Genomic DNA, 11,651 nt, shown 5'->3' on the forward strand with positions numbered 1-11,651 from the left:
GGCGAGAAACTTGAATTTCCGTTAGAATAAAAAATTGTAATACATATCGTGTTTTCCACAAACGAACATTAATGCTGTTTGAATTACTTAAAGCAAAAATGTAAAATTATTACAGTGATTCTAAGAATTTTATTGTGATATATAAACGAAACATCAGTCGACATGAACTAAAAGTATAATATCTACGTTATAATTTAATGTTATTAATTATTAAGTAACACTTATATATTAGATTCATATTGTTAAATGTGAGTTATAATATAAATACTTTTAGTTGAATATCAAGTAAGATTATATTTTATATAATACATATAATTATAATGTAGTTTATAATTTATTTTACTGCGGCATAAATATACAAACAAAAAGGAATCAAAAACTAAATAAAAATAAATGAAAACTGTTTCATGGATATCATATTTCGATTTTTTAGACTTAAAACAATTTTGAATCCTAAGGATTAGAGAATTAATTTTTAATAGACAGGAGATACATCTTTCCACCAAATAAGTGAACTTTTGTATTAGGTAATCATATATTATATTTGGCATCAAATTCGCGATGAACTGAATCAGTTTAGGATATATAAATATTTTGTATGTTCTGTGTGCAGAATAAAATTTTAGAGCGAAATCCAGGGAAAAGTCAACGTTCGAATTTTTGTTGGCCCTGAAAAGGGCCGTTTTTGTCGTCAATTCCAATTTACTTGGAACTAGTGTACTTGGTTACTGCTTTCGTGCCTTCGCTGACTGCGTGCTTCGCCAATTCACCGGGCAACAGAAGTCTCACAGCCGTCTGGATCTCCCGAGAAGTGATAGTTGAGCGCTTATTGTAATGCGCTAATCTCGACGCTTCCGCGGCGATTCTCTCAAATACATCGTTGACAAAGCTGTTCATGATGCTCATAGCTTTGCTGGAGATTCCGGTGTCCGGATGTACTTGCTTCAATACTTTGTAGATGTAAATGGCGTAGCTCTCCTTCCTCTTACGCTTCTTCTTCTTGTCAGTCTTGCTAATATTCTTTTGAGCCTTACCGGCCTTCTTCACAGCTTTGCCACTAGCTTTAGGAGGCATTTTGTCGTACAATCAGAAAGCTTGCGGATAAAACCACGATTTAGCGTCCTCGATGTTCACGAGTAAAATGAGTTGAAGCGCAAACCGAACTGTCGTATATATACCATTCCGCGTCACCTACAGCGCACCAATCAGAAGGTCGGAGAGCAGCTGTGCACGCTGATTGGTGGGGAGTGCGCTATCCTCGCGGGGTATAAAAGGGAGCGCCCGGGCAGCGAGACGTCACAAATCTCTCGTTTCTCTCGAAGAAAGTATATCCGTACCGTATTCGTTAACCGAACAACATGTCTGGTCGTGGCAAGGGTGGTAAAGTCAAGGGAAAGGCGAAGTCTCGTTCCAATAGGGCGGGATTGCAATTCCCCGTGGGTCGTATCCATCGTTTGTTGAGGAAAGGAAACTACGCTGAACGCGTCGGCGCTGGTGCACCGGTTTACCTGGCTGCAGTAATGGAGTATCTGGCTGCTGAAGTTTTGGAGTTGGCTGGCAACGCCGCTCGTGATAACAAAAAGACTAGGATCATCCCTCGTCATCTGCAACTCGCCATCCGCAATGACGAGGAGTTGAACAAGCTGTTGTCCGGTGTGACCATTGCTCAAGGCGGTGTTTTGCCGAACATCCAGGCCGTATTGCTACCTAAGAAGACCGAGAAGAAGGCATAATCGTAATCTGGCATCTGATACAAATGGCCCTTTTCAGGGCCACAACATTTTTTAACGAAGGCATACTCTGTTCAGCAATATACCTCACTGTTCCTAACGCTTACCATTTTCCTATCCACATTTTGTAAGTTGTTAAATTCGATGAATCATATTGTCGCGCAGTTTCTAGAAATTAAAAAAAAATGAATTTACATAATTATTAAGTATCAAGATCGATTTTCAAAAATAAGATTCTTTGATTTATTTACTTATCTACTATTACTGTTTTAATCTCTAAATTGCTCATGAATATCATTAGTTATCTTTTCTAGTTATTCCATGATCTCTGTCACTTTGTAAATTTTGCTAAATATGTAAAATAAATATTAATAGAAACAAGAAATTATATATATATGTAATATCCATTATTTTATATATATATATAATAAATATATATATATATATAAAATAATGAATATTACATATTTTTTTTTAATTTCCAATATTCTTATCATCTTATTTGCTGTCTCTTTGTATTTATCTATATAAATAAAAATCGAAGCAAATAAATATCGAAATATTTTAACATCGGGCAAGACATGTGAAATCGTCTCGATTCTCAACGTAACGTATCACGAAATGGCGTTGGAAAAGAAGGAATGTCCTGCCTTTGTTCAGGCATCAAATGTAGTCAGACAAAGAAACATGGTTACTTTTGTGTTATTCACAATTTTTACATCATAAATCAAATTCTAATATTTATTTAGATTTACGTTTTATATAATCTCGAAGCACATAATTAGTCTCTTTATTAATATTAGAAAAAATAATTGATATTAAATATAAAGCTTCACAAAATACGATTCCTTTAATTTATATCTCGGACTTCATCATGAAATTATATATAATTTTTTTCAATATAATTATATCTGAAACATGAAAATTTTGTAGCATACACGTTAAATTATGTTGAAGTACGTAAATTTAATTGTTTAATTGAAAGGTATGTTTCACGTTGACAAATTATCTAAAATTATACAGTTTAATAATCCAATATAATTTCTGATACATTTTTACATTAAGACAAATATTACTAAATCATCAGGCCCATTTTGTTGCTCAATAAATTACTTTGACACAAAGTCACAAAGTTTACCTGAGTATTCTGTAGTTTTAGTTCAACGTCAACGTGAGACAGTTGTTTCTACAACGCACCAATGAGGTCGAGGTGGACCCTATCGCGGCAGTGCTGCGCGATGTGATTGGTTATCGCATGGCTACACCGTTACGTATATAAAGAACGCAGACGCTAGAAAAATCAATCGACGCTCACACTTTGTTGAATCCACAGCTACGCAGAGGGTTTCGTTGCAACTAATCAAGACATGCCACCGAAAAGTGGTAAAGTGGTAAAGAAGGCGGGCAAAGTTCAGAAGAACATTACGAGATTACAGGTCAATAAGTTCTTAGAAAATCTATCAGGACACTCGCGGTGTCATGTCACATTACTTTTTGCCAAATAGCATCTTTCAGCCGGTTATTCAAATTTTGAGCGGAATTCATCGCGTGGTTGCATTTCTGTAGATGATTAAAGCTAACAACCTTTGTATTTTTTAGAAAATGGAAAAAAACGAATTTCGTGCAGTGATCAAACATCTATATATGAAAGGTTTAACGCCGAAAGAAATCAAAGTCGAGTTGGATAATGTTCATAGCACATCTTCACCAGCGTTTGCGACTATATACAATTGGGTGAATGAATTTAAACGCGGTCGTACATCCACGTGTGATGCACCTCGTTCGGGACGTCCAATTGAGGCTGCTACGCCAGAAATCATCGATAAAATCCATGATATTATTTTGGTTGATCGACGAGTGAAAGTGCGTGAGCTTGTTGAGGCCACAGGGATATCACATGGCACAGTGATTTCAATTTTGCACGAACAATTGGGTATGAAAAAGCTATCGGCAGGATGGATGCCGCGTTAGTTCACTGTGGACCATAAACGCGACCGTGTGACGATTTCAAAACAATGTTTGGAAATGTTTCAACATAAAATGAATTTTTGCGTAGATTCATTATTGTCGACTTAGTCGACAAGAAGCGTAAGAGGAAGGAGAGCTATGCTATTTACATTTACAAGGTGTTGAAACAAGTACATTCCGATACCGAAATTTCCAGCAAAGCCATGAGCATCATATTAATGATGTTGAACAGTTAATGATGTGTTTGAGAGAATTGCCGCCGAGAGGCGTCAAGATTGGCGTACTACAATAAGAGATCGACGATCATGTCTCGTGAGAAACTGTAGTGAGGCTTCTTTTACCTGGAGAATTGGCACGCAGTCAGCGAGAGAACTAAAGCAGTGACCAAGTACACTAGCTCCAAGTGAAGCAATTTAATACACATTGCACACGCATATCGGCCCTTTTTAGGGCCAATAAATTCTTAAAACGTGGAAATCTCTTGTTTTGCTCTCTAATAATCTATATCCATATCTTCATCTTTAGTAATAAAACAAAGAAAAAAAAAACATTAAAGCATAAATTATAGTAACTTTTATTTTTTGAACACTTCATATTTTTGATCAAAATTACTAAGTTCAAATACTTTAAAATAGTCTGTGATGAATTCCGTCGCTTACATAACTTATATTACACTGATTATTAACACATATAAGTAATTTAATCGATTAAATATTAAATAATATTCTAACATTATTTAACTGAATATTCGTGTATTATTTCATTGTTCTTATTTCATTGTCGAAGTTTATTATATTATGTTATATTTAATTATTATTTACTATATTTAGATGTTATTTTGAAGCATTTTAATGTATATTAATTCGGTAGTGTGTGTGCCACTGAATTTATATATATAAATTCTTAATGTTATTCTGTTATTAATTTTTGTGACATTATTTCTTAAATAATCAATAAGCAAGATAAGCAATAAGAATTTAGTTGCTAACAGTTCGAAATTATTCCAATATCTTAAATTCATACTGACTTTTAAGAGAGCTATTTTGTTATGTAAATATTTCCGAAATGATCTTACGAACAAATTAAAATTTAATTGCAGTCATAATGATCAGGATATATATTTTTCTGTCAATTTTTAAATTACTTTTTGAAACCAAGATTTATTGAAATTTTTCAATTTTATTTAAAAATCCGGTTTTATAATCGAATGCTAGAGAAAAAGATATTCATATCTCTAAATAAAAAATCATATTTATCATTTGTTGTAAAAGTATATTTACGAAACCTTAATTGCTACGTAATCCTTGCTCTCGTTTATTTAACAATTATTACTTTATCATTTTAGAATGTAAAACGAAGAAAGGATATAAAATGACAAGTTTTAAAATTTTCTTTGCAAATTTGTTTTTTTCTTAAAAGATAATAAAATTCGATGAAAAAATTATGCTAAATGTTTAGACGTTAAGATAATTTAAATACCTACGTACAATACGTGCAGAAATAAAGACCGTAAAATGTTGAAATAACTGGAGTAATATTAAAAATAAATATTTTTTAAAAATTATTTGCAATATGGCACTATGTTTAAAAGAAAGTATTCTATTTAAAATATTAATAAATATTTGAAATATTAATAAATCAATTTTGTTGAACGTGAAAAAAATACAGAGAAACTATTTTCTAAATAGTTTTTAAAAATATCCAAATATTTTTATAACTTCAAAAATATTCAAACATTTTATTTAAACTAGATTATATAATAATTGGTACATGTTTTATAAAATATTCAGACGTTTGTCTATGAAATTTATTATAAATAGCTGCGTGCAATTACATTATTTTCTTAAGGTTAGACTTGTTTAGTATGCGAACAAAAGGATGGAATAAACGAATACGATTGAATTGTAAAGTCTTTTTTTATTAAAGTACTGAAATAAATACATTCTATCTTGTAACTGTTTTTCATTATTCTCGAGATATCTATTTCATATTCATGGAGATCGTTTCGTAGAAATGTTCCTTCAACATAGAAATTGCAAACGAATCGATTTACCGCTTATAAAAGTACTTAAAAATATATTCGAAAGTAAAATGTAATGAAAAAATAGACCCGTTAATTTTCTTTTTATTTTAAATGTTTGACGAACATGAAAGATGGATGCAATACACATATTATAAAATTTAAAAATAAAGAATACGAATATAAAGTTAGTCTTCTTGAACATTAATACTTATCTTAATTCTAAATCTTAAGTCTCAAAAATTGCAGCAAGAAATACAACGTTTGAAATTTTTGGTGGCCCTGAAAAGGGCCGATTGTATACAAGTAAAAACTGTCTATGTTTAACCGCCGAAGCCGTACAAGGTTCTTCCTTGGCGTTTCAGGGCGTAGACGACGTCCATGGCAGTCACAGTCTTTCTTTTTGCATGTTCGGTATAGGTAACCGCGTCACGAATAACGTTTTCTAAGAACACCTTCAGTACACCACGTGTTTCTTCATAAATCAATCCGGAAATACGTTTGACTCCGCCACGACGTGCCAGACGACGGATGGCCGGCTTGGTAATTCCCTGAATGTTATCACGGAGTACTTTACGATGTCTCTTTGCTCCTCCTTTTCCCAATCCTTTTCCTCCCTTACCGCGGCCAGTCATGATGATCTGCTTTTAACCGTCGTACGTATATACTCGCAAAAGTGCTAAACGATTTTGGTGGCTCATCTCAGAAACCAGCCGATTTTATTCCCTGGCTGCTCTAACGCGCCCCACTTTGACGGCATCCACCAATAGGAGCGTTCTCCGTCTATCTTGGTGGCTTCTCCCACCCCTAAAGCAGTGACCAATCAGTGCGCGGCGCACTTTTCCGGGACTGTATATAAGACCGGAGCAGTCCGAGCCAACTCACAGTTTGACACAGAGTTCTCTCTTGACGCAGAATTTCGCTCTATAAAATTTGATCGGATTTACGATGGCACGTACGAAGCAAACCGCTCGCAAATCGACAGGAGGAAAGGCACCTCGCAAACAGTTGGCCACGAAAGCTGCAAGGAAAAGTGCTCCGGCTACCGGTGGCGTGAAGAAACCTCATCGTTATAGGCCTGGCACCGTGGCCCTCCGTGAAATCCGTCGTTATCAGAAAAGTACAGAGTTATTAATCCGGAAATTACCATTCCAACGACTTGTTCGTGAGATTGCTCAGGACTTCAAGACGGATCTTCGCTTCCAGAGTTCTGCTGTAATGGCTCTTCAGGAAGCTAGCGAGGCATATCTTGTCGGTCTTTTCGAAGATACGAATTTGTGCGCTATTCATGCTAAGCGAGTTACCATCATGCCTAAAGATATCCAACTGGCACGTCGCATCCGTGGCGAGCGAGCTTAATTGCGAGCGAGCGCAATAAATTATAAAAAGATATTTAATCGGCCCTTTTCAGGGCCAACAATTTTTCAAACGAATATTTCTTATTTGCATACATCTGATTTTTATTTATGATTTAAATAGTTATTCTGATACTTTTTTCCAATATATTTATTAAAGAAAGTGTTTAAAGTTTTTAAAACAATTTATAAACCCGCATATAATATCATAAATTTAATAAGTCTGAAATTAAAAATGCTTTTTTCGTGGAGTATATACATACAATATTTCATAAATATTTAACTTCTCTGAATTGTAACTTAGATAAACAACTTATAATTACATTTACATTAGATGCTTTAATATCTTTCAATGAAAATATATAATATTCTTAAATATTTTTAAACAGACTTATCAAAAAAATTAAAACTCAATGAAGACTCAATTAGTAAATATTTTCAGCATTACAAGCCAAGAAGAAGACGATACACTTTTTATCTTATTCTTATTCGTTTATCCTTTGTACTATTATTAAGTTATTTTTTTATCCTTAACGTACCAATCTTGACATGCATATTTTTGTCATTATTTCTGTCTTATCTACAATACACCTCTTAACCTCTTTATCTTTTCCCTACTTCTTTTTATTAAAGATGCTTTAAAAATTGTATATACACACATTTTTTTCTCTTTATTTCTATCGACTTATAACTTTTATTTGTACTTTATATCTTGCAGCTAAATTCCTATTTATTTTATTGTACAATCTTCAATTTTCATTCATTTTTTTCTTCAATGCCCTTCTCAATACTGCTTCAATTTCCTTGTGCTTTTAATCCTTCGATTCATCGCCATCCAAACACATCATCACGATTCTCCTAATATAAATCTCTGTGAAACAACTTCCTTTCTCCTCTGCCAATGTTATTTTTTTTTTATACCTTAATTTTCCTCTTTCCTAATTTTCTGTTCCATGATTTCTTGTGCTCTTTTTTTTCATTCTTCTTAAAATTAGTTCCCTCTGCTTATAATCTTGTCTTATATTTCTATCTTATTCACGTTATTATGCATGTCTACTTATGTCGCACAAACTCTTTAATGTACATATCTTATTCTATCTTAACCTATTATATCTCGATCATCTCATTCTTTTTACTTTCCTTCCTCTTAAATATTACTTTCTTATCTTTTTCTTCTTCTTGGTTTATTAGCCTCGCAGCCAAATGACTGAACTGGGCCACTGCGATGATCTTCGATGGACAGGGAAGAATGAAAAGATTCTGATGATTCTGAGTTGATTCGCTTATGCATTATGTGTTATGCAAGAGTCTGTGCTGCGGCCATAAGAATTAGGAAATGCAAATGCATAGTCAAAGCCGCGCAACGCTTTTCAAAAAAATAATCGAGGTGACGCAATGCCCAAAGCGAGATGCATCTGACCTTTTCGAATAGTCTCATGAAATTTTTATATTTATTAAATATCTTACTCGTGCCACTTACTTAGTTTCCATCTCTTTCGTGGCCAAATTTTATATCTTTCTTCTTTTAATTTATTTGGCTTACATTGATATTTTTTCACATCTTTATTCGGATGGAAAAATGTGAACATAACTCTAAACAAAAAATTACATGATTGATCCCTAAGATAGTGATCATGTAATAACTTTCTCTGTAGGGTGAAAAAATAAACGTTCCTTGTATACATGTATATACATATATACATAAAAATGTGTATACATAAAAATGTTCCTTTTCACGTTTCCATTGTAAAACAAAATTACACGATTGCTACCCGGAATGCATAATTTCTAATAATTTGCTAAAATGCAAGCAATCAAGCGAGAAAACATACATCGTGTGCTGCTGATTTTATTGTAAGATTTTTTTTTAGGCTTTTGTACGTTTCGGAATCTTTTATTTATCTTATGTTCTTTGTATTTACATTATATCTATTGACATTTGAATATAAAATGTTATCTAAAAGTTTTCTAAATATTGATTATAATTTATAAACATTGATGAGATTTAAATAAAAAATACTGAATACAGCACGAAACAACACAAGGAAGATTATTTAATTCTATACAACAATAAGAAAAATACAAACTGTAACAAATAAAACTATATTGAAAAGACATTAAAAAATTGTATTAACATTAAAATATACAACTTAACTTAAATTTAGCGTATTAATTAAATTTAATTTAAACGTATTTCTTAATACAATTTCAGAAACTTCTAATTATCATCATGCAATTATTACAATTATCGGTATGACAAAACATGTTTATAAATTTTAATTTTTCGTTAACTCATCTTATCGAAGCGTAATACGATAAATCCTAGTATATTATAAATATATTTAATGCTATTTTCATAATTTCTCTGTCTGTTATTGTAATAAAGAATTGTTTAAGTCGAGTTTGATATAATTTTATCAGTATTATTTGTATTCGAAAATCAACTTAAAATATTAAAAGTATTCTAAACAATGTAAATTTGTAGGATCTTGAGTTCTTAAATTAATAGCATTTAATAAATTCTTAATAAGCGTTCTACATATTTTCATCATAAAGTCTTTTAAGACCATTACATACAAAATTCAAATGGAATTTTGCATTATTTTACTATCATGTACATCTTATACGTGACACGTTTCCAAACATTAAATTATCAAAGATTAATATCTAATAAGCCGGTTTATCAATGCAGTTTAATTGATTCAATTAGTTCTTCATCTTTTTTTAATTATAAAAATTTAAAAAGACATATATATCTTTAAATTGAGATTAAAGTGATCTACATTGGTAGACACGAGCATCAATCACATAAATTATTATTTTAATTAATCTAAATATTTTTTTCTAAACCGTTATTTATACTTTATTTATTTGTATTTTATTTCAAATAAGGAATAATAATAGCAATAAACGTTGAAAGTTTTAAATATTAACCGTCATATCAGCGTTCAGCCAATAGCAGCTTCGCTCACACGCCATTGGTGAAACATTACTGACGCCATTGCCTATAAATATAGCTAGTTTTGCAGCGTTCCCTCATAACGCGTTCTGCTATCGTTCGGTTCGCACGGAAACCGTTTGGTCGCTGGATTAGGTCGTCAAGATGTCTGGACGTGGCAAAGGAGGCAAGATTAAAGGCAAGGCGAAGAGTCGCTCCAACCGAGCTGGATTACAATTTCCCGTAGGCCGTATCCATCGATTATTGCGAAAGGGAAATTATGCCGAACGCGTAGGTGCTGGAGCACCGGTGTATTTGGCCGCCGTGATGGAATATCTTGCCGCCGAAGTGTTGGAGTTGGCTGGTAACGCAGCTCGCGATAACAAAAAGACAAGAATCATTCCGAGGCACCTGCAGCTCGCCATCCGTAATGACGAGGAATTGAACAAGCTACTATCTGGTGTAACCATCGCTCAAGGTGGTGTCTTGCCCAACATTCAAGCGGTGCTGTTGCCGAAGAAAACGGAAAAGAAAGCATAATCGTAAACTGACTATGTGAGACAACAATCTCTGGTTGCAATCACAACAAATAACAAATGGCCCTTTTCAGGGCCCCAAAATATTCATACGATGATATGATCTCTTCTCCGTTTGCTGCATGTACAATTTACTCCGTTTTTTTTCATTTGTATAGTAGTTGATAAAAATAGATATCAATCGATACTGAAATACAAAAGAATACTTAAGAGAACAGATGTTTTATTTCCGACAATAGTTTGTAAATGTATGTTAATGATCATATTCTAACACAAGCCATTTGAAATATTTTATTATAACCTAAGAGAATATAAAAAGCAATTTATGTAATATAAGCTTATTTATTCAAAATATATAAATATCTTTAAATACATTTCCTTAATTTCCTCGTAAAACTATTCAAGTAAAAGTGTTCTAAATTGTTCTAAATATCTTGTGGACTTCATCTCCAAATTTATAACTTACATTTTCATCCTGCATGTAATACCTAAATATTATTATACATTGAGTACTTTCCATTTGATAACACAAGTCGACACACAAGTGTCGTTCTATCTGTCACTTTCTCTAAATGTCAAGAAAGATTGAACGACGCTTGTGTAATCGAATGGAAAGCACCTATTGTTACTTACATCTTGCATAAAACTAATGTTCTTAAATTTTATTTCATTAATTTTATTCAATCTGTATACATTCCTTGAACTGCTACCACTAAAAATATTCTAAATATCCTCTAAACCTTAATAGTTGATTCTCCTCAAAATTAATGCTATTGATTATATAAAAATTTTATTTAATAATTATTTCTATTGTTAGAATCAAGTTAAGCTAAAAAAAATATAGAAGATAATAAAGATACTTTTCAAATTAATATTTTACTGCAAATTTACTTAAATTTTGTCATCTTTTGTACATAATATTTAAATATTTTCTTTATATCATTATTTACGTCTTGTGTAAAATTAGCATTCCTAACTTTACAACTTTATTTCATCAGCTTTGATTTAATGTAAGTATAAAGTGTATTTGATATTTTATATGAAATGCTAAATAAATGAAGGAATAATTTTAGATACATACATCACACACACACACACACACAC

General features: G+C 32.3%; 6 protein-coding genes across 6 annotated transcripts; 4 read left to right on the forward strand and 2 right to left on the reverse strand.

The window, feature by feature from the left end:
- Window positions 1–516: 516 nt before the first annotated feature.
- On the reverse strand, window positions 517–1,167 carry LOC105147928 (histone H2B). The gene has a single exon (XM_011059310.2). It carries the CDS (start codon window positions 1,072–1,074, stop codon window positions 703–705), a length of 372 nt encoding a protein of 123 aa, XP_011057612.1. The 5' UTR covers window positions 1,075–1,167; the 3' UTR covers window positions 517–702.
- A 99-nt stretch (window positions 1,168–1,266) lies between these two features.
- On the forward strand, window positions 1,267–2,115 carry LOC105147929 (histone H2A). Its single transcript, XM_011059311.2, has one exon. The coding sequence runs from the start codon at window positions 1,359–1,361 to the stop codon at window positions 1,731–1,733; it is 375 nt and encodes a 124-aa protein (XP_011057613.1). The 5' UTR covers window positions 1,267–1,358; the 3' UTR covers window positions 1,734–2,115.
- A 126-nt stretch (window positions 2,116–2,241) lies between these two features.
- LOC105147950 (protein GVQW3-like) lies at window positions 2,242–4,158 on the forward strand. The gene is made up of 2 exons (XM_087406262.1): window positions 2,242–3,166; window positions 3,330–4,158. Exons 1-2 carry the CDS (start codon window positions 3,098–3,100, stop codon window positions 3,699–3,701), a joined length of 441 nt encoding a protein of 146 aa, XP_087262388.1. The 5' UTR covers window positions 2,242–3,097; the 3' UTR covers window positions 3,702–4,158.
- A 1,437-nt stretch (window positions 4,159–5,595) lies between these two features.
- Window positions 5,596–6,437, reverse strand: LOC105147930 (histone H4). Its single transcript, XM_011059312.2, has one exon. The coding sequence runs from the start codon at window positions 6,351–6,353 to the stop codon at window positions 6,042–6,044; it is 312 nt and encodes a 103-aa protein (XP_011057614.1). The 5' UTR covers window positions 6,354–6,437; the 3' UTR covers window positions 5,596–6,041.
- A 144-nt stretch (window positions 6,438–6,581) lies between these two features.
- Window positions 6,582–7,138, forward strand: LOC105147931 (histone H3). The gene has a single exon (XM_011059313.2). It carries the CDS (start codon window positions 6,667–6,669, stop codon window positions 7,075–7,077), a length of 411 nt encoding a protein of 136 aa, XP_011057615.1. The 5' UTR covers window positions 6,582–6,666; the 3' UTR covers window positions 7,078–7,138.
- A 2,938-nt stretch (window positions 7,139–10,076) lies between these two features.
- LOC105147932 (histone H2A) lies at window positions 10,077–10,631 on the forward strand. The gene has a single exon (XM_011059314.2). It carries the CDS (start codon window positions 10,177–10,179, stop codon window positions 10,549–10,551), a length of 375 nt encoding a protein of 124 aa, XP_011057616.1. The 5' UTR covers window positions 10,077–10,176; the 3' UTR covers window positions 10,552–10,631.
- Window positions 10,632–11,651: the final 1,020 nt, after the last annotated feature.

The sequence above is a fragment of the Acromyrmex echinatior genome, chromosome 5 (assembly GCF_024713525.1).
Source record: "Acromyrmex echinatior isolate Ae372 chromosome 5, ASM2471352v2, whole genome shotgun sequence".
In the NCBI taxonomy this organism is placed as follows: domain Eukaryota; kingdom Metazoa; phylum Arthropoda; class Insecta; order Hymenoptera; family Formicidae; genus Acromyrmex; species Acromyrmex echinatior.

Bases quoted from the DNA above. Each gene is read 5' to 3' on its own strand.
- LOC105147928 (XM_011059310.2), bottom strand. From the start codon at position 1,074: ATGCCTCCTAAAGCTAGTGGCAAAGCTGTGAAGAAGGCCGGTAAGGCT.
- LOC105147929 (XM_011059311.2), top strand. From the start codon at position 1,359: ATGTCTGGTCGTGGCAAGGGTGGTAAAGTCAAGGGAAAGGCGAAGTCT.
- LOC105147950 (XM_087406262.1), top strand. From the start codon at position 3,098: ATGCCACCGAAAAGTGGTAAAGTGGTAAAGAAGGCGGGCAAAGTTCAG. The intron at 3,167-3,329 runs GTCAATAAGTTC...TGTATTTTTTAG, and splicing joins AGAACATTACGAGATTACAG to AAAATGGAAAAAAACGAATT.
- LOC105147930 (XM_011059312.2), bottom strand. From the start codon at position 6,353: ATGACTGGCCGCGGTAAGGGAGGAAAAGGATTGGGAAAAGGAGGAGCA.
- LOC105147931 (XM_011059313.2), top strand. From the start codon at position 6,667: ATGGCACGTACGAAGCAAACCGCTCGCAAATCGACAGGAGGAAAGGCA.
- LOC105147932 (XM_011059314.2), top strand. From the start codon at position 10,177: ATGTCTGGACGTGGCAAAGGAGGCAAGATTAAAGGCAAGGCGAAGAGT.